Source organism: Haplochromis burtoni, unplaced genomic scaffold, assembly GCF_018398535.1.
Source record: "Haplochromis burtoni strain Fernald_Lab_line unplaced genomic scaffold, NCSU_Asbu1 Contig_77, whole genome shotgun sequence".
Lineage (NCBI taxonomy): Eukaryota > Metazoa > Chordata > Actinopteri > Cichliformes > Cichlidae > Haplochromis > Haplochromis burtoni.
Window position 1 is genome coordinate 262,544 of NW_024582438.1, and position 23,375 is coordinate 285,918.

Below are 23,375 nucleotides of genomic sequence, written 5' to 3' on the forward strand. Positions count from 1 at the left end.
CTACATGAATATTCACAATTGTAATTTTACCATTTGATGTCAGACTATCGATGCAGAGCTCTACAACTGAGGTGTCTGAGAGAGTGATCAATGCAAACAACCTAAACTTGTGGCTCCAATTCACTTCCAGTTCAGTTCCAATTCAGGGTTGTACCTAAAAGCTAATTCAGAAATTAACTTATCCTCTGGACTCTGGGAAGAAGCTGGAGTACCCGAAAAGAACCAATGTGTGCCCAGGTAGAACACGCAAACACACACAGAAATGTCCTGACTGTCTGACTGGCTGGCTGGTGGATTCAAACCCTGACGCGAGTCCCAGATTTGGCTAAAATTAAATTCAGATTGCTTGCACAGGCTGTGCAAACATCTTGAGCTCAGTCCCTCACTTCTTTAAATTTTGCTAAGAAAGTGAAAAGCAGTTAATTTTTATTTAAACATTGTTACAAAATCAGTTTCACCCCGGTTCTTTTTTATTCCTCGAAGCATCCAGAGACGGCACCGGACTCGGTAGTCATTTTCACAAAAACCTTTATTCATCTTCATTTACGCATGCATCTTCTAGAAGGAAAGACGTGCAAGGCCGGTGTCCCTCTGCAGATCTTCCACTCCTTTGTCTGTGAAACACAATTTTGTAGAAGTGACCCCATCATAAAACCCCCATGGTGTGCTGCAAACTCTGTGTCTGTGTGTATGCACGAGCACGTGAGTGCCTGTGTGTGCGTGTACCCTGTATGTCTATGTGAGTGCACGTGAGTGAATGTGCGTGTGGATGTGTGAGTGTAACAGTTTAAGCACTGTGTGTGTGTCTCTGCGTACGTGACTTCCTGGGGGTCATAAAAGTAATCTCACCCAAGCTACACCAAATTCCTCTACACAACATAGAAAACAGAGTTAACATATTACAAACACTGAGACCCCCACTCTGCATGGGTCAGATGGGCCATTGGCCTCTTGTTGTCTTACATTTAGAGATAAGGTGGAGAGTCTCCTACAAACCTACTTCTAAATTTATAACAAATATGAGTTTTATTAAAGGTACAAGCATCAGCAATCCCCAACTGTAGCTTCCTGTCTCCTTTTATGGCAGGCAGACCCCCAGTGTCCATAAATTCCTTTTTCTCTAAACAATTACACACTCTCAGGCCTACAGCTAAGCCAAACTAAAACACAGACAAATCCTTCCCTATTTCTCTGATCTAAACAAATTTAACACATCATGTTATAATAATTATTTTCTTGTACTCACAACATACATAGAAATACATATATATATGTATTTGGCATAACCACCTTTACTTCAAAGTTTGAACTCTCTTAGTCAAACTTTCTTAGAATTTCTATCTGAAGATGACTTTTCCATAAAGTCATCTTTAGGAATATCCATTCTCTTCTGCTTATCCTTTTCAGGGTCACAGGGGGGCTGAAAAGGGCCTCTTGCCTTAAGCTGTCTTAGGGCAAGAGGCAGGGTACACCCTGGACAGGTCACCCATCTGTCGCAGGGTCAACAAATAGAGACAAACAACCATTCACACTCACAGCTATGGGCAATTTAGAGTTACCAGTCAACCTAACCCCACTAACTGCATGTCTTGACTTTGGACAAGAGAATGTGGGAGGAAGGTGGAGTACCCAGAGAGAGCCCACGCAAACACGGGGAGAACATGCAAACTCCACACAGAGAGACGTTGGCCTGATGTTGGAATTAAACTCAGCACCTACCCACTGTGAGGCAACACCTTGCCACTGTGCTGTCCCATCTTCAGGAATATTGCTACAGATTTTTTTCAGATCACATTCAAAGCTCTTCTTTGAATGTTGTCTGCCTTTTGTTTTGTTTTCAGTAAAGGTGATCCTACACAGTTTGTGAGACATTGTGTGTTTTTCTGTCCAGGCATTCTTTTACTGCATTGGCACTATGTTTACAACTATTGTCATGCTAAAAAATGAAGCTGCTGCCAATAAGATGCTTTCCGTATGGTATTGCATGGTGGATCAAATCTGATGATACTTTTTGAGTTCATAAATCCATCAATTTTGAAATGCAGCCCCAAACCAAGACAGCGCCTCCGCCACAGTTTACAATTAGCTGTAGACACTAAGTGTTGTACACTAACACCGATTTTGATGAGGCCTTTGTGGACAGTACGTGGCTCACCAAAGAGACCTAAAGAAATTGGTTCTTTGCTAACTGGCTGTTGTATGTAGACACAAAACAAACAAAACATTCCTCTGAAAATAGTCAGGTGCGAGAACTGGACTGAAGATATTTGAAAAAGCAGATAATGTACAAAGAAAACCTTCGACCTTCAGAAAGCCTGGAAAACAATTGCTCAAGACCACTTTCAAAATTACGAGCAAGTCTGGCACCTCTGAATCGAAATGTAAAGAAATGAGGTGCGGCTCAAGATTATTACACAGTACTGTACATCATTTTTACACTGTGAAAGACTTCCGGTGCGCTTCACAGAGGTGCAGGTGGAGAGAACCTGACTTTAAATGAAAGGCAGCAAATCTAGGAGTAGCTTTGGTAGTACTTCACTACATCACAAAAAACAACAATGCAGGGGATAGTGTGAAAATTCAAATGTGGTATGTTTTGTGTTTCTTATCGGCTGATTATATCTGAAGGATATAAAAAAAATTTTTAGTCTAGACTCTTCTTCTCTTGTCTCATCAGGGCGGTTACAAGAGCAGACATTCAATCAAGACGCACGGTGCCCAGAACCACAGGCATCTTCTGTATGAGCGCTGGGCCCGCTGGGGGATGTGGTACAAATACCAGCCTCTGGATCTCATCAGGTAATCAGCTTTAAAGCAGGTGACACAAATCACGAGCTGTTTTCGTACACATACATTGTGTACGTGTGTGCGTCGTACGCGAGATACCGCGTCCTGATTATGTTGCTGATCCTCTCTTTGATCACAGTCAAGATATGTTGTTTAAATGGAGTTTGAAGTCTGCACGATCACAGATTTCTCACGAGGAGCAGTCTCATCTACAACTCCTTGACATCGCAGCACGTCTGTTATTTCTGAAGTGATGGAGCTATTTTAACAGCTGATGATGAACTCGCTTTAGTTTCCGGCTTCCTTGGTAGCTCTGCATTTCATCACCATCTGTCAAGTCTGTCATATCCATCTTATTACGAGGAACATGAGAGTGGCAAGGAATGGTTTGATATTTAGGGAAATATTATTTTCACTTTCTTGTCAAGAGGGAGTTGAAATGATGACTGTCTCTGAAGCACACCTTGTCATTTTCACAGCTTTGTATGCATTAAACAGGTGACAGACAGTGTGAAAGTCATTAGGTTTTCGAGGTTCTAGTAAGTACTTTGGAGAGGTTTTTTGGTTTTACACTGTATTGGATCTTTACGAGAGCAGTTTTGAAATAAATGTCTTGCTTAAGCTTGCTGGGATCATCGATTATTTTCCAGCCTTAGCGTTCAACCTTCTATCCATTAAGCCGCTGTGATCATCTCACAGTGCACCACTGACGCCCACAACTCCACACTGAACGGGCACGGTCAAGTCTAATTAAGTCGTCACAGTTAATTGGTGAATTTTCTCCACTCTATTTTTTTTGTGTCTCTCCCAGGCGATACTTTGGTGAGAAAATCGGTCTGTACTTTGCGTGGTTGGGCTGGTACACGGGCATGTTAATCCCCGCTGCCCTGGTTGGGGTTTTTGTCTTCCTCTATGGTCTTTTAACCATGGACGCGAGCCAAATCAGGTCAGTTCACACAACTATGCCATGTAAGTCCGAACATCGTGTCGGTTGATGATGGCATTTATTGGTTTACTCTCTCCCCAGTAAAGAGATTTGCGAGGCCAACACTACCATCATGTGTCCCATGTGTGAGGAAAACTGTGAGCCTTGGACGCTGAGTGACAGTTGTGTATATGCAAAGGTCAGTGCAGCTTTGGTATTTCTCCATATGCACAACATTACATGATCTTAGAGTTTCTCAAAACTGTTGCAAAGATGCCAGCAGACATGTATCTAGACTAGAAACGGGGACACAGTGAACCTGGTTCTTCAGGTGAAACCTTAGGTTTTTTTTATTTTATTTGACTTTTTTAATGTTGATTAAATAAATTAGGTCTTTTTTTTAGTAAGTATTAGGTGGATTTATTCCCACTTGACAATAACCAGTGAGCTGTTTCCACCTGCTTCCAGTCTGCATGCCAAGCTAAGCTAATCAGTTGGTGGCTGTAGCTGTACGATCATTATTATAGGCAGTTGATGCTATTTAAAACCATGATTTCTTTAACAAATCTCCTGCGTTGGGACCTGAACTCAAAAATGTTGATTGTCAGAGAGCCTGGAGATCTTTTTGGGTAAAATTGGGGCTGTGGATATTGATAATGTATTCTGTTTCACTTTTGTTTTTTTAAGAGCAGCGCTCCGTGTGCTTGTGCTTCTAGGTGACCTATCTGTTTGACAACGGTGGCACTGTATTCTTCGCTATCTTCATGGCTATTTGGGGTGCGTAGAAGCAGTTTGTGTTGGTGGCTTTTTCTTGTTGTTCCACATAAGCTTTGTTCTCTGCCCGATACCAACCCTACTGGAATTTGATTCTATTTATACTCGAGTGCTCATGTTTCCACTCTCCACTCATCTCTCCCAAACGTATTAAGTTTTTCAACTGAGAATTTAGTCCACAAGACACTCTGCAGTACACAAACAAGACAAACAAGAGATCTTCAGTCTGTAATGTGTTTTTCAGTAAGTAAATCTCAGTCCGCCTTCTCTGACTCCACACTTGTACTTCCAGTACAGTTCTGATGTAATTAGTTTGATAATTAAAGATTTCTCCAGGGGCAGAATATCACTCGGCTGTCAAGGTTGTAGAATTGCACCGTGATATTCATATATTGCAGCTACGTTTCCCACAGCTATAATAACTTTGTAACGTGAAGTGTGAGCATTAGAGTGCATCGGCTGGCCCAGATCCATCTATCTGTCAAGGAGGTAAATAATCACCTGTGCCAGAGGGAGCAATTGACACAATTTGTTCTTTATTTGGACTAAGTGAAGGATAATGAGAGCTCAAAAGCCAAAGAATGTCCACACAGTTGCACTAACTGAGGTCTGTAGCTCCAAATCCTGCATAAAAGCTTTTGGCTATCTGGACCAAAGTTAGCAGCACTGCACCACTGAGTGAGTGCACTCAAAGTCTGGAGTTAGTGTTAGTGAGTGTGTGTGAGATAGACATGAAAAATTGGTTAGCCCAAGGGATTGAATGTAGGCATCAGAGAAGGCCGCTTTTCTCTCTCTTTAAACAAAAGTGGGTCAAGCTATATTAAACTTCAACATCTTTACGAGCGGCTAAAGTTGTTCTGACTGAGGATTCAAACTCTGGTGCATTTTTTGCCTCTTGTCTTTCTCATTTTACTCTACATTAAATAAGTTCACAGAAAATATATCACTTGTTTGGTTGGTTTGTTTGCTTGATTTATCACTTATTAATCTGCAGGCTTTTAATAATTTGAGTTAAAACAGTGCTGGAAAAAAAGCAAAACAAACCACATGAGGTTTAAAAAAATCCCCAAAGATAAAACATTTTAATAGATAAATGAGAGCCATTGTGAGGCTACAAAGAACCAACCACATATTTATATATTTTATTGGAAATCTGTTATAAAAACCACATTGTGTGCATATCTAATGCAAACTAATACACAAACTGTATCACTGCTACAGTGAGGTCAATAATATTTTGGACAAAGACACAATTTGTGTAGTTTTGCCTCTGCACTACAGCACAGTGACTTCTAAATCAAACAATCGAGATATGATTGAAGAGCCAACGTTCAGCTTCAATTCAAGGGGTTTAACAAAAGCACTGACTTAAGCATCGCTCATTTTTACAATACAAACTGGACAAGATCGGTTTTCTTGTTCTTTCAGGACAAATAATTTTCAAAATTCATTCAAAAATATTGTATTTTGTCTTTCTTAAATATGAGATTTCAGGGCAAGTGAGGGAGGACTGAAAAGACATAAAAACTTCAGGAGCAGCCAAATCAACAATCTTACATACTTGAACAGATGGTGTTGTCAGCTCAGCAACACCAAAATAACAAGAAAGACCCCAGAAGACTACTAAAGGCTGTGATGACTAGGGATGGGTATCGTTTAGGTTTTATCCGATACCAGTACCAAACCGGCACTTTTGAAACGGTGCCGGTGCTCAAACGGTGCTCGAACCGGTGCTTAAAGAATGGAGAACACAAAATTGGTCCAAAAACCTCTCATGTGCAGATGTTTTTTTGTAAAAAGATAACAATGTTAGCCTTTTCTGCAGCTATAGGGGATTTATGGTATCACTCTTGGCTGGAAGCAGTGCTTAATCAATGGAAAAAACACCAACTTTGTCCAAAAACCTCTCATGTTTAGCTGTTTTCCACTTTTCCTTTGGTCATTTTAGCCTTTTTGGCCAGGGTGAAGGGAGTATCTGCCATCAAACAAGAAGACAGCCTCATGTAACTACGACGGTGTTTGCTAGTTCACCTTACGTGCATTAATGTAATAACGTGGTTAGCCTACTCAACGTAAAATACACACGAACAACATTAAGCTACTCACGCAGAGAAGAACGGCTGCTGCTGCCATCATCATCCGTCATCATTTCTGCTACACTGGCAGGGCTAGGGGCCAGGACTCTCCTCTTCGTGTTTTTGGGGGATGTTGCTAACTCCGGGTCCAATAACAGGCAACCCACCCGCAGTAGATGTGCCCGGTGTGAGGTCTCGCAGCAAGCTATCAAATACGGCGCATTTCTCGGCTTTTAACAAAAGGCTATAGGTCGCCAGGTTCGTCGTCAGATTCGAGGAGTTACCTCCTTTGCACAGTATCACAGTATCACCTTAAAGCACTTGTTGCAGGCTGCTGAGTTTGCATCTTTTGCTGTGAAGTACAGCCAGACTTTTGACCGCTTCGCCTTGGGCATTTTTACTCTGTAGTTCTGCTCTAAAAGAACGTACGTACCTGGGCCCGCCTACTATCATTGGAAATGTAAAATGATTGGCTAGAATCCACAGTGTATGACATCTCAGGGGAAAAAATCACCGAAATAAAGCACCGAAATGTGCGCTGCTTTTCGGTCTGTTTACTACCGTTTATGTCAGAACCGATACCGGTACCCATTCCTAGTGATGACAGACTTTTTTTTTTCCTTAGTTAAGAAAAACAACTTCTCAACATCCAACCAAGAATACTGTCAACGAGGCAAGACTGTCACTGTCAAGATCTACACTCAAGAGATGCCTTCATAAAAGGAAATAAAAGTGTTTACAACAGGCGCAAACCACAACAAGTGCAAACCACTAGTTACACTCAAGATCAGGAAGGCCAGATTAGACTCGAAAGACTTGGAAACATCTAAAAAAGAGCCTTCGCAGTTTGGAAACAATATTTGGACAGGTGAAACCTGGAAGATGAATTTGTAGCAGAATGATGGGAACAGAAAATTATACAGCTGGAGAGAAACAATTCATGATCTGAAGCTACCACATCTGTCAAACATGTTAGAGGCAGTGCTATGTCATGTGCATGTATGGCTGCAATTGGAACTGGGACACTGGTGTTTCATGATGATCTGACTGCAGGTAGAAGTAGCAGGATGACCTGTGAAGTGTGCAGGGTTGTACTCTCTGCCTAGAGTCAGCCAAATACTTGTAAAAATAGGATATTCTTCAATGGCGAAATAGGTGACATGATCTCAACCCAGCCGAGGCGCTTTTCAGTTGCTGAATGCAAAACTGACGACAGAGAGACCCATCTCAACCCAGCGTGATGTCCATGGGTTCTAGACTTCATGCAGTCGTTGAGTGTACGGGATTTTCACCAAAATAATAAAAACAGTCCTTATATTTCAAATTACATTAGTTTGTAGAATTAATTTTGAGCCTCTGAAAATGGAGACATCTGTCTAAAATATTTTAAATTTCCTAAACAGTTAGTGCATCACTTTTGTTAAACTACTTGAATTAAAACTGAAAGTCTGCAGTTCAGTCTTAGTTATTTTATTTAAAATCCACTGTGATGTTAACAGAGGTAAAACTGCAACAATTGTGTCTTAATCCAGCAAATTGTGCATCTTAATGTATAGAATTACATTGTGTTTTCCATCATACATGATAAAGTTTCAGTTTTTTACTGACTTTGAAGCCAAATTCTTCCAACATGTGGATCTATGTAAATGATTCCTCTGTGTGCACGTTTATAAAAGCCCCCGTTTCTCTGTTACACATTTGTCACATTTTCAAGGCGGAAAACATAAAAAGCCTTGACAGAAAAAGAACATAATTTCCGACGTTGTTTTTTTACCTCAAGTCACAACAGAGCCTGACACAAAGGAAACAATGCCTCCAGTCTGAAGTCATCCCACAAAAAGCTTTACTTTAGAAGTCTCTCAACCCAAAATGGAGCTTGCTCGACAAAGACACAGTTTGAGGATGTGCACTGAACAAGAAAAAGCCTATTTGCTGTTGCCAGTCTCCTTTAACTTGACATCCACAGTGTGAGTGTGAACTGATGACTGTAATCAGTCTCCATCTTGGGCCGTGCACGTCACTGCAGCCTGTTTCACCCAGGATATCTGACTATGATGTGCTGTTTGCTTCTGCATGGCCTCTTCCTCTTTGCAGTTAGCTGTGCTATAGTGTATACATCAAAAATGATCAATAACGTGATTGATTCATGATCCCTCCTGCAGCCACTGTATTCCTTGAGTTCTGGAAAAGAAGAAGGGCAGAACTGACTTATGACTGGGATCTTATTGATTGGGAGGAGGAAGAGGTATGTTAGACATATGCTCAAATATATGATTACCTCACAGTTTTAAGGTGTTCATGCTGTAAGAGAGCTACAGTTCAGTAGACAATGCTGGAATATGTGTTGTTAATCAGGAGGAGCTGAGGCCACAGTTTGAAGCCAAGTACTCCAGGATGGAGAGAGTTAACCCCATCTCCGGCAAGCCCGAGCCTTTCCAGCCTTTCTCAGACAAGCTTAGTCGGCTCATGGTGTCTGTGTCCGGAATATTCTTCATGGTAAACCCTTTAACCTTTGAATAATCTGTCTTTTTGGGAATCAGGCTCGGTGTAAGCTCACAGTTATTTTGTGTGCCATCTTAATTAGAACAGTGTGATGCTTTTGCAGTGGTGTAACATCTCCCCCTGCTGGACAAAGACCATACTCAAAGGAAATCGTGTATTAGCCCTTTCTCATGGCCTAATTTCTCCTGTTTACATACAGTGGGGCAAAAAAGTATTTAGTCAGCCACCGATTGTGCAAGTTCCCCCACCTAAAATGATGACAGAGGTCAGTAATTTGCACCAGAGGTACACTTCAACTGTGAGAGACAGAATGTGAAAAAAAAATCCATGAATCCACATGGTAGGATTTGTAAAGAATTTATTCGTAAATCAGGGTGGAAAATAAGTATTTGGTCAATAACAAAAATACAACTCAATACTTTGTAACATAACCTTTGTTGGCAATAACAGAGGTCAAACGTTTACTATAGGTCTTTACCAGGTTTGCACACACAGTAGCTGGTATTTTGGCCCATTCCTCCATGCAGATCTTCTCGAGAGCAGTGATGTTTTGGGGCTGTCGCCGAGCAACACGGACTTTCAACTCCCGCCACAGATTTTCTATGGGGTTGAGGTCTGGAGACTGGCTAGGCCACTCCAGGACTTTCAAATGCTTCTTACGGAGCCACTCCTTTGTTGCCCGGGCGGTGTGTTTTGGATCATTGTCATGTTGGAAGACCCAGCCTCGTTTCATCTTCAAAGTTCTCACTGATGGAAGGAGGTTTTGGCTCAAAATCTCACGATACATGGCCCCATTCATTCTGTCCTTAACACGGATCAGTCGTCCTGTCCCCTTGGCAGAAAAACAGCCCCATAGCATGATGTTTCCACCCCCATGCTTCACAGTAGGTATGGTGTTCTTGGGATGCAACTCAGTATTCTTCTTCCTCCAAACACGACGAGTTGAGTTTATACCAAAAATATTCGTAAATCAGGGTGGAAAATAAGTATTTGGTCACCTCAAACAAGGAAAATCTCTGGCTCTCACAGACCTGTAACGTCTTCTGTAAGAAGCTTTTCTGTCCCCCACTCGTTACCTGTATGAATGGCACCTGTTTGAACTCATCATCTGTATAAAAGACACCTGTCCACAGCCTCAAACAGTCAGACTCCAAACTCCGCCATGGCCAAGACCAAAGAGCTTTCGAAGGACACCAGGAAAAGTATTGTAGACCTGCACCAGACTGGGAAGAGTGAATCTACAATAGGCAAGCAGCTTGGTGTGAAAAAATCAACTGTGGGAGCAATCATCAGAAAATGGAAGACATACAAGACCACTGATAATCTCCCTCGATCTGGGGCTCCACGCAAGATCTCATCCCGTGGGGTCAAAATGATCATGAGAACGGTGAGCAAAGATCCCAGAACCACACGGGGGGACCTGGTGAATGACCTGCAGAGAGCTGGGACCAAAGTAACAAAGGTCACCATCAGTAACACACTACAACGGCAGGGAATCAAATCCCGCAGTGCCAGACGTGTTCCGCTGCTGAAGCCAGTGCATGTCCAGGCCCGTCTGAAGTTTGCCAGAGAGCACATGGATGATACAGCAGAGGATTGGGAGAATGTCATGTGGTCAGATGAAACCAAAGTAGAACTTTTTGGTATAAACTCAACTCGTCGTGTTTGGAGGAAGAAGAATACTGAGTTGCATCCCAAGAACACCATACCTACTGTGAAGCATGGGGGTGGAAACATCATGCTATGGGGCTGTTTTTCTGCCAAGGGGACAGGACGACTGATCCGTGTTAAGGACAGAATGAATGGGGCCATGTATCGTGAGATTTTGAGCCAAAACCTCCTTCCATCAGTGAGAACTTTGAAGATGAAACGAGGCTGGGTCTTCCAACATGACAATGATCCAAAACACACCGCCCGGGCAACAAAGGAGTGGCTCCGTAAGAAGCATTTGAAAGTCCTGGAGTGGCCTAGCCAGTCTCCAGACCTCAACCCCATAGAAAATCTGTGGCGGGAGTTGAAAGTCCGTGTTGCTCGGCGACAGCCCCAAAACATCACTGCTCTCGAGAAGATCTGCATGGAGGAATGGGCCAAAATACCAGCTACTGTGTGTGCAAACCTGGTAAAGACCTATAGTAAACGTTTGACCTCTGTTATTGCCAACAAAGGTTATGTTACAAAGTATTGAGTTGTATTTTTGTTATTGACCAAATACTTATTTTCCACCCTGATTTACGAATAAATTCTTTACAAATCCTACCATGTGGATTCATGGATTTTTTTTCACATTCTGTCTCTCACAGTTGAAGTGTACCTCTGGTGCAAATTACTGACCTCTGTCATCATTTTAGGTGGGGGAACTTGCACAATCGGTGGCTGACTAAATACTTTTTTGCCCCACTGTATATGTTGCTTCTGATTATCTGTCATCTAAATAGTTAAATGTTTCTAAACTTACAGTTTTTTCATATTTATGGCACACTTCTTCCTTATAGGATAAATTCAAAACTTTTTTTCACCCTGTTAATCGTACTGGTTCTTCATCGTTTCTGCTGTGCTTGTCTTCTCTCCATCACCTCTGCTTAGATTTCCCTCGTTCTGACAGCAGTGTTTGCTGTAGTGGTTTTCCGCCTTATTGCGATGGAGAAGTTTGCTTCCTTTAACTGGTATTTTGTGAAGAAGAACTGGCAGTTCGCCACCTCTGGCACCGGTGTCTGCATCAACTTTATGATCATCATGTCTCTCAATGTGGTGGGTGCCCGGACGAGCATCATCCTACATCCCACGTTCGCATTTGCTACCCCATAAATACTTCACTCAGCACTTATTTAAGACTTTTTTTTTTTCATTCCAGCCTTCCTCTGTTTCTCATAATCATTACCCTCCTCAACCTTTTCCTGTTGACACTGATGTGTACTATCATTTTGTCAGGTGTATGAAAAGGTGGCCTATCTGCTGACTAATTTAGGTGAGTGTTTCATGCATTTGTGCCTTCATTATCTTTGGCTTCCCAGCTGGTTGCACATTATTTATTCTCTTCACCCATCTGCCTAACAAACCCCTGTCCCTCCCCTTTTAGAGCACCCACGGACGGAGTCTGAGTGGGAGAACAGCTTTGCTCTGAAGATGTTCCTGTTCCAGTTTGTGAATTTAAACAGCTCCACTTTTTATATCGCCTTCTTCCTTGGAAGGTAGGCAAACTGCCATAAACTTTACAGTGACTGTTTACACCGACTTTAATGAGGGATTGTGCAAAGATGTTTCCTTTCAAACTCCCAGTCATGACCAAGCCAAGACTCCTTCCCTTCCCCTCCTCAGCCGGGGAAATCGTGTTTTTTGGGTGTTTCATCTTTCAGCAGTTACAAAATGCCGCCCTGCCTACAAGTGTAACTAGGTCACGGATTGTTGCACATAATTAGCACCTCTAAGTGTCTTTTTTTTCTACTCAAAGTTTATTATTATTATTATATTTATTACATTGATTGAATCAACAGCTAATGTTGGCCGTCTTAATTTGATCAGGTTTGCTGGCAGGCCTGGAAAATACAATAAACTCTTTAGTCGATGGAGATTGGAGGAGGTGAGTGCAATTAGCCATCAAACGTAAGTAGGTGATTATGTCAGCAGTGACTGGGCTGATTAGTGCCTTCTGTTTTGGGATATATTTAGAAATTTCGAGTAATTCATCTTTCTAATGATCCGCCTGCATGTGAACCATTAATCTCACCCCATAATTACTGTGATTTTCAATTTTAATGATTAAAAAAATGGAATCGGATCAAGTGTGTCCCAGAGTTTGCTCCTAGCTCTGAATTATTAGGCACGAAATATGAATGATACGGTTTTTGTATTATTATTATTTTTCATTGAAATCTATTTTTCTCAGTGTCACCCAAGTGGGTGTTTGATTGATCTGTGTCTGCAAATGGGAGTCATCATGTTCTTCAAGCAAATCTGGAACAACTTCATGGAGCTCGGTTATCCGTAAGTGCCTCATTATAATCGCACGCCTTCTTGTCTATGAACTATTAGAAATGACATGAAGCTTAATGACGTGAATTCAAGTGATGGCAATTAACAGGCCGTATGTAGTTTCTGCATGGCTTTTCCTCTTTCAGCTCATTTGCATTTGAAAAGATTTTTCTCCTGAAGAAGCACATCAAATTCTCTCGCATGTGGCTCAGTAAAACAGTTCCTGCAGAGCACAGTGCTTTGCCAGGGTTTATTGCTACTCTCTATGTTTTCAGTCTGCTGCAGAACTGGTGGTCTCGTAGAAAGATGAAGAAAGGAGGTGGTGGAGGGCAGAATGTAGAGAATAAGGCCCAGCTTCCTCAGTGGGACAAGGACTGGAATCTGCAGCCGATGAACGCCCATGGGCTTGTGGATGAATATCTCGAAATGGGTAAAAAATGCACTCCTACTAAGAATTGTGTTTTGACTTTCTGGAGAAGGAAATAATCCATGCAAATGCAGGCTATTATTCAAGCCTCAGCATTTTTTTTTCGTGCCAGTGTTGACATCCGAATGATTCTTTCCGCTGCAGTTCTTCAGTTTGGCTTCACCACCATCTTTGTAGCAGCTTTCCCGCTGGCTCCTCTCCTCGCTCTGCTCAACAACATCATTGAGATTCGTCTTGACGCCTACAAATTTGTCACTCAGTGGAGGAGACCCATGCCTGCTCGAGCCACTGATATAGGTCTGTGCGGCTCACACGACATCTTCTTGGATCAGAGTCACTTTTAATTATTGTTTTTTCTTCCAGCAGTAAAATGTTGTGTTAGCTTAACATGACCTCTCCTACAGTGATGGATATGTTTCCATATCCTGTCCTTCTGCAACTCCATATGCTGCACCTCCCCTCTCATCAGCCCATCTCCCCATACGATTACAAACTGCATCCTTAAACTGCCATATGACCCAGTGATTCATGTGGCATGTTTCCTTGTAATTAAAGGAGGAATCCACCCTGAAACATTTAGAAATTCCTCCGCTGTAATGAACACATTATGTGTCAGTCACACAGCAAGCTAAGCTCCTTTGAAGAGTTAGGCTGACATTTCCTGATCATCCACACACAGATCTAAGGCAGATAAGCAGGAGAGATCCTTTTTATCTACTGTCTCTGTCTTCATTCAACTGCCACAAAACAAAACATTTTGTGTAATTCAATATGCTCCATTACCGGAAGCTGTTCAATCGCATTCGGGGACATTATTAACTAAGGCAGAAGTAAATCGAGTGCAGTGAAGTAAAAATGGCATCTTGAAAATTGTTACTTATAGAGCTTGAGCTACACATGTCAGGAACTGCTAACAACTGTGACCATAAAAGGTTCATTTCTGTTATTTGTGACCTTATCGCTAATATGGAGTCTTGTCACACCTTCAGTTTCTCTGATCAGAAGCGAGCCAATTAGATGACGCTTACTATGCCCACGATCGGTAGGTGGAGAAGGAGCAGGATTGTTCACCCCGGGAGAAGCTTTAAACAAAAACCTGTGCAACCTATAAATTTACTGCAATTTAAACTTTAGTTTATTGGTTAAAAAGGGAGCAAGAACAACTGAATAAGATGGCCTCGTCCTTATTATTATAAATCTGTCAGCTGCATTCTCATATTCACTGCATGAATGTTTAATCAGCATATCAATTTATCGGTGCCTACAGTATTTGATGTAGTCTGTGTTTTATAAAGCAAAATATGGTATGCTGGTCATGTCAGCCATTGCAGATAAAGGCACCCAGGTTTAAACCAACATACCAGCTGTTTTTCTTTCTTCTTTGTTTTGTCTGTCAGGGATCTGGCACGGGATTCTCGAAGGTATTGGTGTGCTGGCAGTAATCACTAACGCCTTCGTCATTGCCATAACCTCAGACTATATCCCCCGCTTTGTTTACGCCTTCAAATATGGCCCATGTGTGAACAAGAGGCACCACCATGGCAATGAGTAAGCCTTAAAAACAGCGTGTAACCTTTAAGTGCCCTGTATGTAGCCTATGCGTTTTACGTGATGGCCGTCTGCTTTCGCAGGTGTTTGCAAGGCTACGTGAACAGCAGCCTGTCCGTGTTTGACATGGGTGAGCTGAATAACAGAAACCACTCGGGATACTGCAGGTACAGAGACTACCGAGCGCCGCCCTGGAACACAGTGCCATACGAATTCACTCTGCAGTTCTGGCATGTCTTGGCTGCCAGGCTGGCATTCATCATCGTCTTTGAGGTTTGTATCCATTGGCCATTTCTCTTCTGTATGTTTACAAGCAGGACAAGCAGCTGAAGCTAAATCCTCTTACGCTGTGCCACTTTGAGTCAGCCTCAATATTTTTGTAGCTTTGCAAATGTTTTATTTTAATTATTTTATGTGCTGAGACTGAAACCGAAACCTCACAGCAGCAATTTAAGTGATTTTCATGGGTTAATTAAATCAAGGTCCTGGAGAAGGCTGAGAAAATTCTACCATTCAAAGCCGACCAACTAAAAAAATAAATAAAAACCATCACAAATTACATGGTTGCCATGCAAGATATTCCCTTGACAACACTGCCTTGCACATTCTACACTACACTACATATAAAAGATAGAAGGGCATATGAAGTTCCTTGGGTTTACTTTTACTCTTGCATGCGCCACTAATACCAAAACAAAATTGGCATCTAAAGCACGTGATTTCTCTGGATGTTGACTCATGAATAATTTAATCTTCCCTCAGCACCTGGTGTTTGGGATCAAGTCCTTCATAGCATACCTCATTCCAGACATGCCGAAGGATCTCTGCGATCGCATGAGGAGGGAAAAGTACCTGATGCAAGAGATGATGTATGAAGCAGAACTCGAGCATCTGCAGAAGGAGAGGAAGAAGAATGGGAAGCGTTATCACCACGAGTGGCCTTAGCTTAAATCCCCTCACCCTGTCTCCGCTACGCGATCCTCAGCTCGCAAGCTCCACCTCCCCTGCCTGCTTATTTATGTGTTAGCTTTTAGAGTCTAGCTTCACTGATGGCTGATTCTGTACACCAAAGACACCCTCTCGAGATCCTCCCCAGATCTGGCACTGGCCACTCCTTTGCCATCTGTTCCACCTCCCGGTTTCTGGCTCTGACCCTTTCTGCCTCCGCCCTCATCCCTTACCTGGCTTCACCCAACAGGGTGCCCTTGGGTCTGTGCTGCATTGTGGCTTAGCTGGGAAAAAAAAACAAAAACAACTTTGCAATTGTAATGTTTACTATGCAGATCAAGGGCTGCAGATCAGCACTGTTCACTGTCCCATCCTGCACTCTCTCTCTCTCCGTGTGGCAGCTACCACTTTGCTTTGACTCTGCAGTCCAGTGCAGCTCGCAGCATGGCCATGTATCCCCTCCCCCGCCACCGCCCCAACCCTTCGTGAACATCAGCAGAGCCACTTCTGTGTGACAGAACTACAGTGGCATTTTTATTGTTGCAAAGTGATTCTGGTGATGTGGCTACCAAATAAGAATGACTCTGTTCTTGCTTCCTAAATGTATATTTGCTGTTGAAGCATGCTGATTAATATTTGCAAAGGAAAAAAAACAAACAAAACAAAACTGAAAAGCACTCCTTGTAAAGGATGTTAGCATCCATTTAGTACATCTGACAAAGTATTCCCTCAGACATCACAAGAAGTGCATGGTAATCCTGCTTTGTACCTTTTCGATAGACAAACTTCCTGTCTCGAGGCCTGGTTCACATGTGTCTGTACTCAGTGTGAGCTGTGTGTTAATCTCTGTGCTACCGCTGAGCTTGACTGTCTCGAGTTGAGGAAATGTGAACTCTGTGCAATTTGACTGTGCCTACAGTGTAACAACATGGCCGCGTACCACAGTTTGTGTCACCGAACATCACGTGTGCCTGTGTTGTGCAGCACGTGCTTTTTTGTTTTTCTTTGAAGTGCAAGAAATATTCTCTCTCCTCATCCTGTTGTCCTGATCTGCAGCAGACTCTCTGAACTCTCCGTTTAGGATTTGTTTTGGACATGAGTCACGCCGCAGTGTACCTACTCGGATCTCGGCTGACGTCAGCAGCGCACGCCCTAACGTAACGTGTACGCTCGCATGCAGGATCCACAAATCTGCTCTTCCGCTCTGACCCTCGCAGTCTGGTTTTCATTTGCTGCTGGAAGCCCCAAAGCGTGGTTGAAAACTTGGATCACTTAGAAATACCTGTGGCTTGGATGTTCAGTTTTGAAACGAACTTCTATCCACTGTTCTTCGCTCGCATAATACGCTACAAGCTTCTGTTGCAGACTTTTATTAAACACACAGTGAGACACACGGTTTCAGCAGCTGTCTGATCTTTGATCAAATGGACGCGAGAGTTTATTCAGTTGCAGACTGGTGACATTGCCTTTTTTTTATATTGTGATCAGATTTGATGTCATGGATTCGAGAAGTGTGTTTTTGCCTAATGAACTCAGGAAAATAGGCATCGTGGCAGGTATAGTTGGACCTGCGAGGTTGAGTCGGGATAATTTCCTTTCTCTGTGCTGTTGAGTTTAAGAGTTAAAGGGTGTGTGATGTGAACTGAGATGGGGACTTCAAACTTAAATGCATCATATTGATCATGTGGTGTTAAATGTAAAAATGTTATGCACTGTAAAGGTAAAAGCTGCACCAATCTAACATCTGAAGGGAAAATTTCTACCCTGAATGCATTGCACAACAATGACAACATTCTTCATTTTGCAAGGATTGTCCTCCTTTCTTTATTTTACTTTGCCTGTTTTTTGTATATACATTTAATGACGTACGTAATGTTTTTATACATTTTATTTTGTGCTATCACGTGCAAGTTCACTCGTTCTCACCCTCAGATAGAAAACGTTACGTCCACTTGTCTCAGGTGTCCTCTGAATGTCTGCAATGATCAACTTTTTTATCATATTTTCTAAGATGCAATCAAAGGTATTCTGCTTTTTTTAGATATATATTTTTGCACTGCCATGTTTTTGCATGACTCTAATGCGCACTCACAATAATAAGCATGTTTTGTTTTTTTTTATTATTTTGCTGTATGTTAGAGCAGATCAAAGATCATGGAACACATTCACATACTTCATTTAGTTGGCTTTTTTTTTTTCAGATTGTTGGTCAAAAAACTCCTTTCGGGTCACATTCAGTCCAACGATTCACGATTTCATTCACCAGAGAGAGAGATATTTGCTTTCAAATCTTATTCCAATATTAGGAAAGTAGTCAGTGTTTTCAGAGTATCCTCCCTGCTATGTGAACACCTAAAATCTATGCATGTTGTTATCCTTGAATGCTATGTTTATTTTGAACAGTCATAAATGTACTGGTACATTTGTGCTGTGGAGTATGCATGACTTAACTACTGCTTTGAGCAGAGCTAACTTCTGTAAAGTTGCGTCTTAAACATATCACTTCCCTGTTTTTTTTAGTGTTGATCGTTTCTGGAAGGACCGGTGTGTTTCTAGATGTGGCAGGATTTTATACTGGTGCAGTATTTTCTAAAATAACAGCATGATCTCCAGACTGATTCATTTAAAAAATATGTCCGGGAATTTTACGCAGAGTCTGATAAAACATGTGAAACCTCAGACTTCCTCCGCTTGGACATATAATCACGCTTACACTCTAACAGCTGAAGCATTTAACCGAAGGGAATAGGGGCACTTTATGAATGAAAAATTACATGACCTTGGATGTTTGGCTTGCCCAGTTACTAATCGTTTCTGGGTGGATCTTCATCAGTTCACCTCACTGATACTAATGCTGTACAGTGGTGGAAAGGTGTCTCTCATGCTTTCTACTGTTGGCAATTGCACAATCTGGGTATTGTATAATAAGTAATAATAGCGTGACCTTGCACATCTCTGAAAATATAGCAGTCTGGAGGGGGATTAAGCTTTCTGTTCTATGCCTCCTAATAGGATTGTGCTTGAGCAATGATGTACTTGAAGCACAGTGACGTAAGCCCGTAGATTTATTTGTATAATAGGACGATAGCAGTCGTGACATGAAGTGTATCAATAACATTGTTTACTTTGTTCCTGTTTACATGTAAAAAAAAAAAAGAAACAATGTAACATAAACTAATTTGGATATCACTCTTTTCTGTAATAAATCATGGATTGTATCTTTTAAATCAATTCTGCTCGCTTCATTCTTGTCTCTCTTATAAACAGCAGAGAAAAGGCCTTTGGTGTGTGAAGAATATCAGCTATAGGCACAAAGGGTGCTTTTTTTTCCCCCTTTCTTTCTTTTTTCCTCACTATTATCATAAACCACCAAGCCTCTGGCCACAGAGTGTTCATGTAACATATTGTTAAAAAAGATTGCATTTCTGTAGCAAACCCACTATTTGAGTATGGCAGGGGTATTTTCCCCCCACAACTATGTTACTGTTAAATGCTGCTTCTCTTCTATCTGCTTTTCCGTTTATGTCGTCTTGGTTAACATTAGGCTTCATTTTTTTACAATGAAATCTAAACAGTCCAGAAGAAACATGGTACGGTTTCGTTTACTTTGAGCCCCGATGACTGATATTCTATACTCTGAGTATTTCCTCTCTTCTGGCGCCCACACTGACATATATCCTTTCACCTCTTTGACTTAGAAAGCTGTGGTTTGACTTTCATGTCAGTGTTGAGCCTTTCAGGGAGAATAGCATTTCAAAAGTGGATACAGATATTTTTATCTTCTAGTACTGTTGCTCCATGTGGGGGGAGCTAGACCATGTGGTAATGGAAAAACTTTAAAGCCTCAGATCTATAGAAGGAAAAAAAATGCCACTAATGGACAAAAAACTAATGAAATGGAAGCAAAACACCCAAAAACAGAATCAAATTATAGACGAGGGAAAAACCAGCGACTGAAACAATGTAGCAGTAACAGATATCTACTATCCTGCAGCACTCTAAATACATTTGAGTAGTAATAATACACTTACCAGCCACTTGATTGGGTAAACCTGTGAAAAGGTTCATTAACACATACATCTAAAAGCCAATCACATGTCAGCAATGTAGACATGGTCAACACAACAATGTGGTTCAAACTGAGCATCAGAATGGGGCATGAAGGGTGATGTAAGTGACTTTGAATGTTGCATGGTTGTTGGTACCAGACGCGCTGGTCTCAGTATTTCTGAAACTGCTGATCCACTGTGATTTTCTGTGTCTAGGGTTTACAGAGAATGGTCTGAAAAAGAGAAACTATTCAGTGAGCTGCAGTTATTATAGTCAGACTGCTTTGAGCTGAGAGGAAGGTAACTGCAAGTCAAGCAACCAAGATATGCAGAAGAGCATGTCTGTAGGCACAACATGAATGCACTGATCTTACACTCTTTATGCTCCTGCCAATACAGGAGCATCCAGACCCGCACCAGCAGATTCAGGGACAGTTTCTACCCACGAGCCATCAGTCTACTGAACTACTGAAACACTGGGCAGTTTATTTTGTACAATCAGTCTACACCTCTACACGAGAGCCTACAGTAGTTTTAGTAATCTGTATTTATTTATTTTATTCTGTTATATTTTTTTCTTTATTTATATACCTCATCTTATTTTTATCTAAGTGTTACTTACTTACCTTTTTATGTGCGATATTGAGAGTGCTCTGAACCCAAGAATTTCATTTCCAGTAGTAATGTGCCATTTTACCTGTACATGACAAATAAAACTTGAAACATGCTGAACCTTCAAGCAGATGAGCTACAGCAGAAGCGCAGTGCCACTCCTCTTGTATCCTTGTATCGATGTTCAGGCCTGCAGTGTAATTGTGTGGGAGATATTTTCTTGCCACACTTTGAGCCCCTTAGTACCAACTGACCATCATTTAAACCTCACAGCCTACTTGAGTATTGTTGCTTACCATGTCCATTCCTTTATTACCACAGTGTACCCATCTTCTGACAGCAGGAAGGTCTCAAACTGTGTTTTATATACAGTACATAACAAAGAATACACTGTGCACTGCTCAAATGCTTAGCTGCTCTCAATCCAATAGAGAACCTGTGTTGGAAGAAGAGATAGCTTCTGCTTCAGAAGGGGGTTCACCCCAGTACTATGAAGGTGTACCTAACAAAGTGGCTATCTCACATTTTGAAAAAAAGTTATATACATAGTTATATTTTTTCAAGGCTTGATTGAACAGTCAACCCTTGAGAAGCTCGACTTGTTATTTTATATTTTAGCCACAAAAAGTTTCACTGTTCAGTTTTAAAGCACGTCCAAGTCTGATGGAAAACACTGACCATATAAACCAGTTCCGATTACTGTGAGGCTCTTGTGGCTGTTTTCAAACTGAGGATTAAATAAAAGACCAAAGAGACCCTCGGTGTCCAAATATTGCTGTGATGGGTGCCATGATTATCATTTATATTATTATTGTTGTCATATATCGAATAAAACAAACTGAGAACATTCTGATTCTGCTGAAAAAAAGAAGGAAAAAAATGAATGAATAATGTAAGAAAGTCAAACAAATGGATAAAAAGGCTCCAGAGAGACAAGCAATCTTTTCACATGTCTGCTCCCCACAAAACGACAGATGCTCTGGTTCAATACAATATTTATTCTCCACTGAGAAGCACGTTAGTAGCTCTGCCACTAAAACAGAAAGGTTATTCACATTTTAGGCTAAGCAACCATATACTGTATGATTTAACCATCTTTCCACCCCTGACTGCAGACATCAGTTCTTGGTCTCCAAGAGCAGCGCCATGTGACTGACGTTATTGATACAACACAGATCTACACTACAAGTTAGAAAGGCAATCAATAGATCCCCTGAGACTGCCGTCATAAATCCACCAGCACAGATGTGTAAACTGGACAGCGAGTAAATAATCACCAGCAGCAACGAATCAGAGCACTGAGATAGCTCAGTGCAGGAAAATTCTCTCAGCATTATGTAGGGAGGTGTTTACTCTTCCATAATGTGTACTTAATGAGATTTGTAATGGAAAAATGTGTTTTCACAAGCAAGTCAGAATATTTATGAATTTCCACTGATTTCATCTGGTAGTTAAGTTTTAGTTGTCCTAGAGAGATGATTCAAAGATGATTCATGGTCGTTCTCCAGAAAGAGATCTCACAATCTTTTAGTCAGTGTGCCATGACATTTTGTGCAGACATGATCCTCACAGGTTGAAAGCCCACTAACATTTTTCTCTGCACCCTCTGCGTCAGCGTGGAGGATGTTCTGAGTGAGTTTTCTCACCAGCTAAATGGACTGGTATTTACTGGTCTGGCTTTTCGCTTACCACTCAAAAGCCTTTTACATTGTGTTCAACCATTGACACATGCTCTATGCAGTTTAAGTGCTTAACGCAGAAGCTAACATGCTAATGAATGCATCGGCGACAACTGTTGTGTTGAAACGTGACCATCTGCCAAAAATGATTGCCCATATTTGAACTGTTGCAAATCACTTGTTGGCCTATAATCTGTCAAACATATCTCTCATGAATGATATCAAGCCATTTTGAACCAGAAACAACATTCATGTCACGATGTAGAAGCTGCAATCAGTGACTAAAAGTGTAATTGACATTTAAAATGTCTTTTTCCAGAGAGATGTGGCCAGGAGGGCAGCAGAAATTGCAAAAAATATAACATCACAGCTCTGCAAAGATATTCTTTGTGGTCAAAAACAACTGGACTGATTATACTGTAGGCACAATAATGCAGTCATGAAGATACTTACAAAACAGGTCATTTGTTTATTTTATATATAAGCCCTTCATAATTCCTGTTGACTCCAGTCTATGTGCCAGTGTAAGCAAAAGTATTACACAGAAAATATACAGAAACATTTGAAATCACTGTTTGGCACAGCAACGACACTGGAGGAGCCAGGGGATCGAACCCCAAACCTTCTGATTAAGTGCTCACCAGAGTTTCCATCAAGTAACAAGTTTTCTTCTGTCACACCATTAGAAAAATTAGGGCTCATAGTCTGTTTTTTTTTTTTTTTGTTTTGTTTTGTTTTTTTGCTCCTAAAGGTCATGCAGTACCCCAAACAATCCAAACAGCGTTCCCATCAGCTTCATTTTTGTTTTTTGGGTTTTTTTTGTTAGCAACACGCATTCTAAATGGATACATGGTAGCCATTTTTGTCATAATGAGCAAGTTTTTTTCTTAACTGGTGGCATAATACCTATCAGAGAGAGACAATTTTAGACACACAGCTGAACCACTTTGAGTAACATTTATAAGAATATAATTTGGTATTTTGCAGAGCATACAAGGGGAAGATAGATGTGCAGCACGCACGTTGGGAAAATGAGCTGGGTGTAAAGAGGTGAGACTCAGATATGAAGCGTGAATAACA

The 23,375-nt window shown here is 41.4% G+C and overlaps 1 protein-coding gene across 5 annotated transcripts in view; it reads left to right on the forward strand.

Annotated features, from left to right (window-relative positions):
- The window catches only part of ano3 (anoctamin 3), a 58,131-nt gene extending 38,945 nt beyond the window's left edge, over positions 1-19,186 (forward strand). For all 5 annotated transcript variants that reach the window (XM_042221924.1, XM_042221923.1, XM_042221922.1 and 2 more), the window contains 16 exons: positions 2,678-2,799; positions 3,599-3,733; positions 3,815-3,911; positions 4,429-4,489; positions 8,724-8,806; positions 8,917-9,057; positions 11,647-11,811; positions 11,992-12,028; positions 12,140-12,251; positions 12,583-12,640; positions 12,947-13,044; positions 13,308-13,462; positions 13,604-13,756; positions 14,857-15,007; positions 15,091-15,280; positions 15,770-19,186. In XM_042221924.1, the coding sequence (XP_042077858.1) occupies positions 2,678-2,799; positions 3,599-3,733; positions 3,815-3,911; positions 4,429-4,489; positions 8,724-8,806; positions 8,917-9,057; positions 11,647-11,811; positions 11,992-12,028; positions 12,140-12,251; positions 12,583-12,640; positions 12,947-13,044; positions 13,308-13,462; positions 13,604-13,756; positions 14,857-15,007; positions 15,091-15,280; positions 15,770-15,952 (1,941 nt within the window). In that variant the 3' untranslated portion in view covers positions 15,953-19,186. The remainder of the gene's footprint in view (positions 1-2,677; positions 2,800-3,598; positions 3,734-3,814; positions 3,912-4,428; positions 4,490-8,723; positions 8,807-8,916; positions 9,058-11,646; positions 11,812-11,991; positions 12,029-12,139; positions 12,252-12,582; positions 12,641-12,946; positions 13,045-13,307; positions 13,463-13,603; positions 13,757-14,856; positions 15,008-15,090; positions 15,281-15,769) is intronic.
- The last annotated feature ends 4,189 nt before the right edge of the window (positions 19,187-23,375 follow it).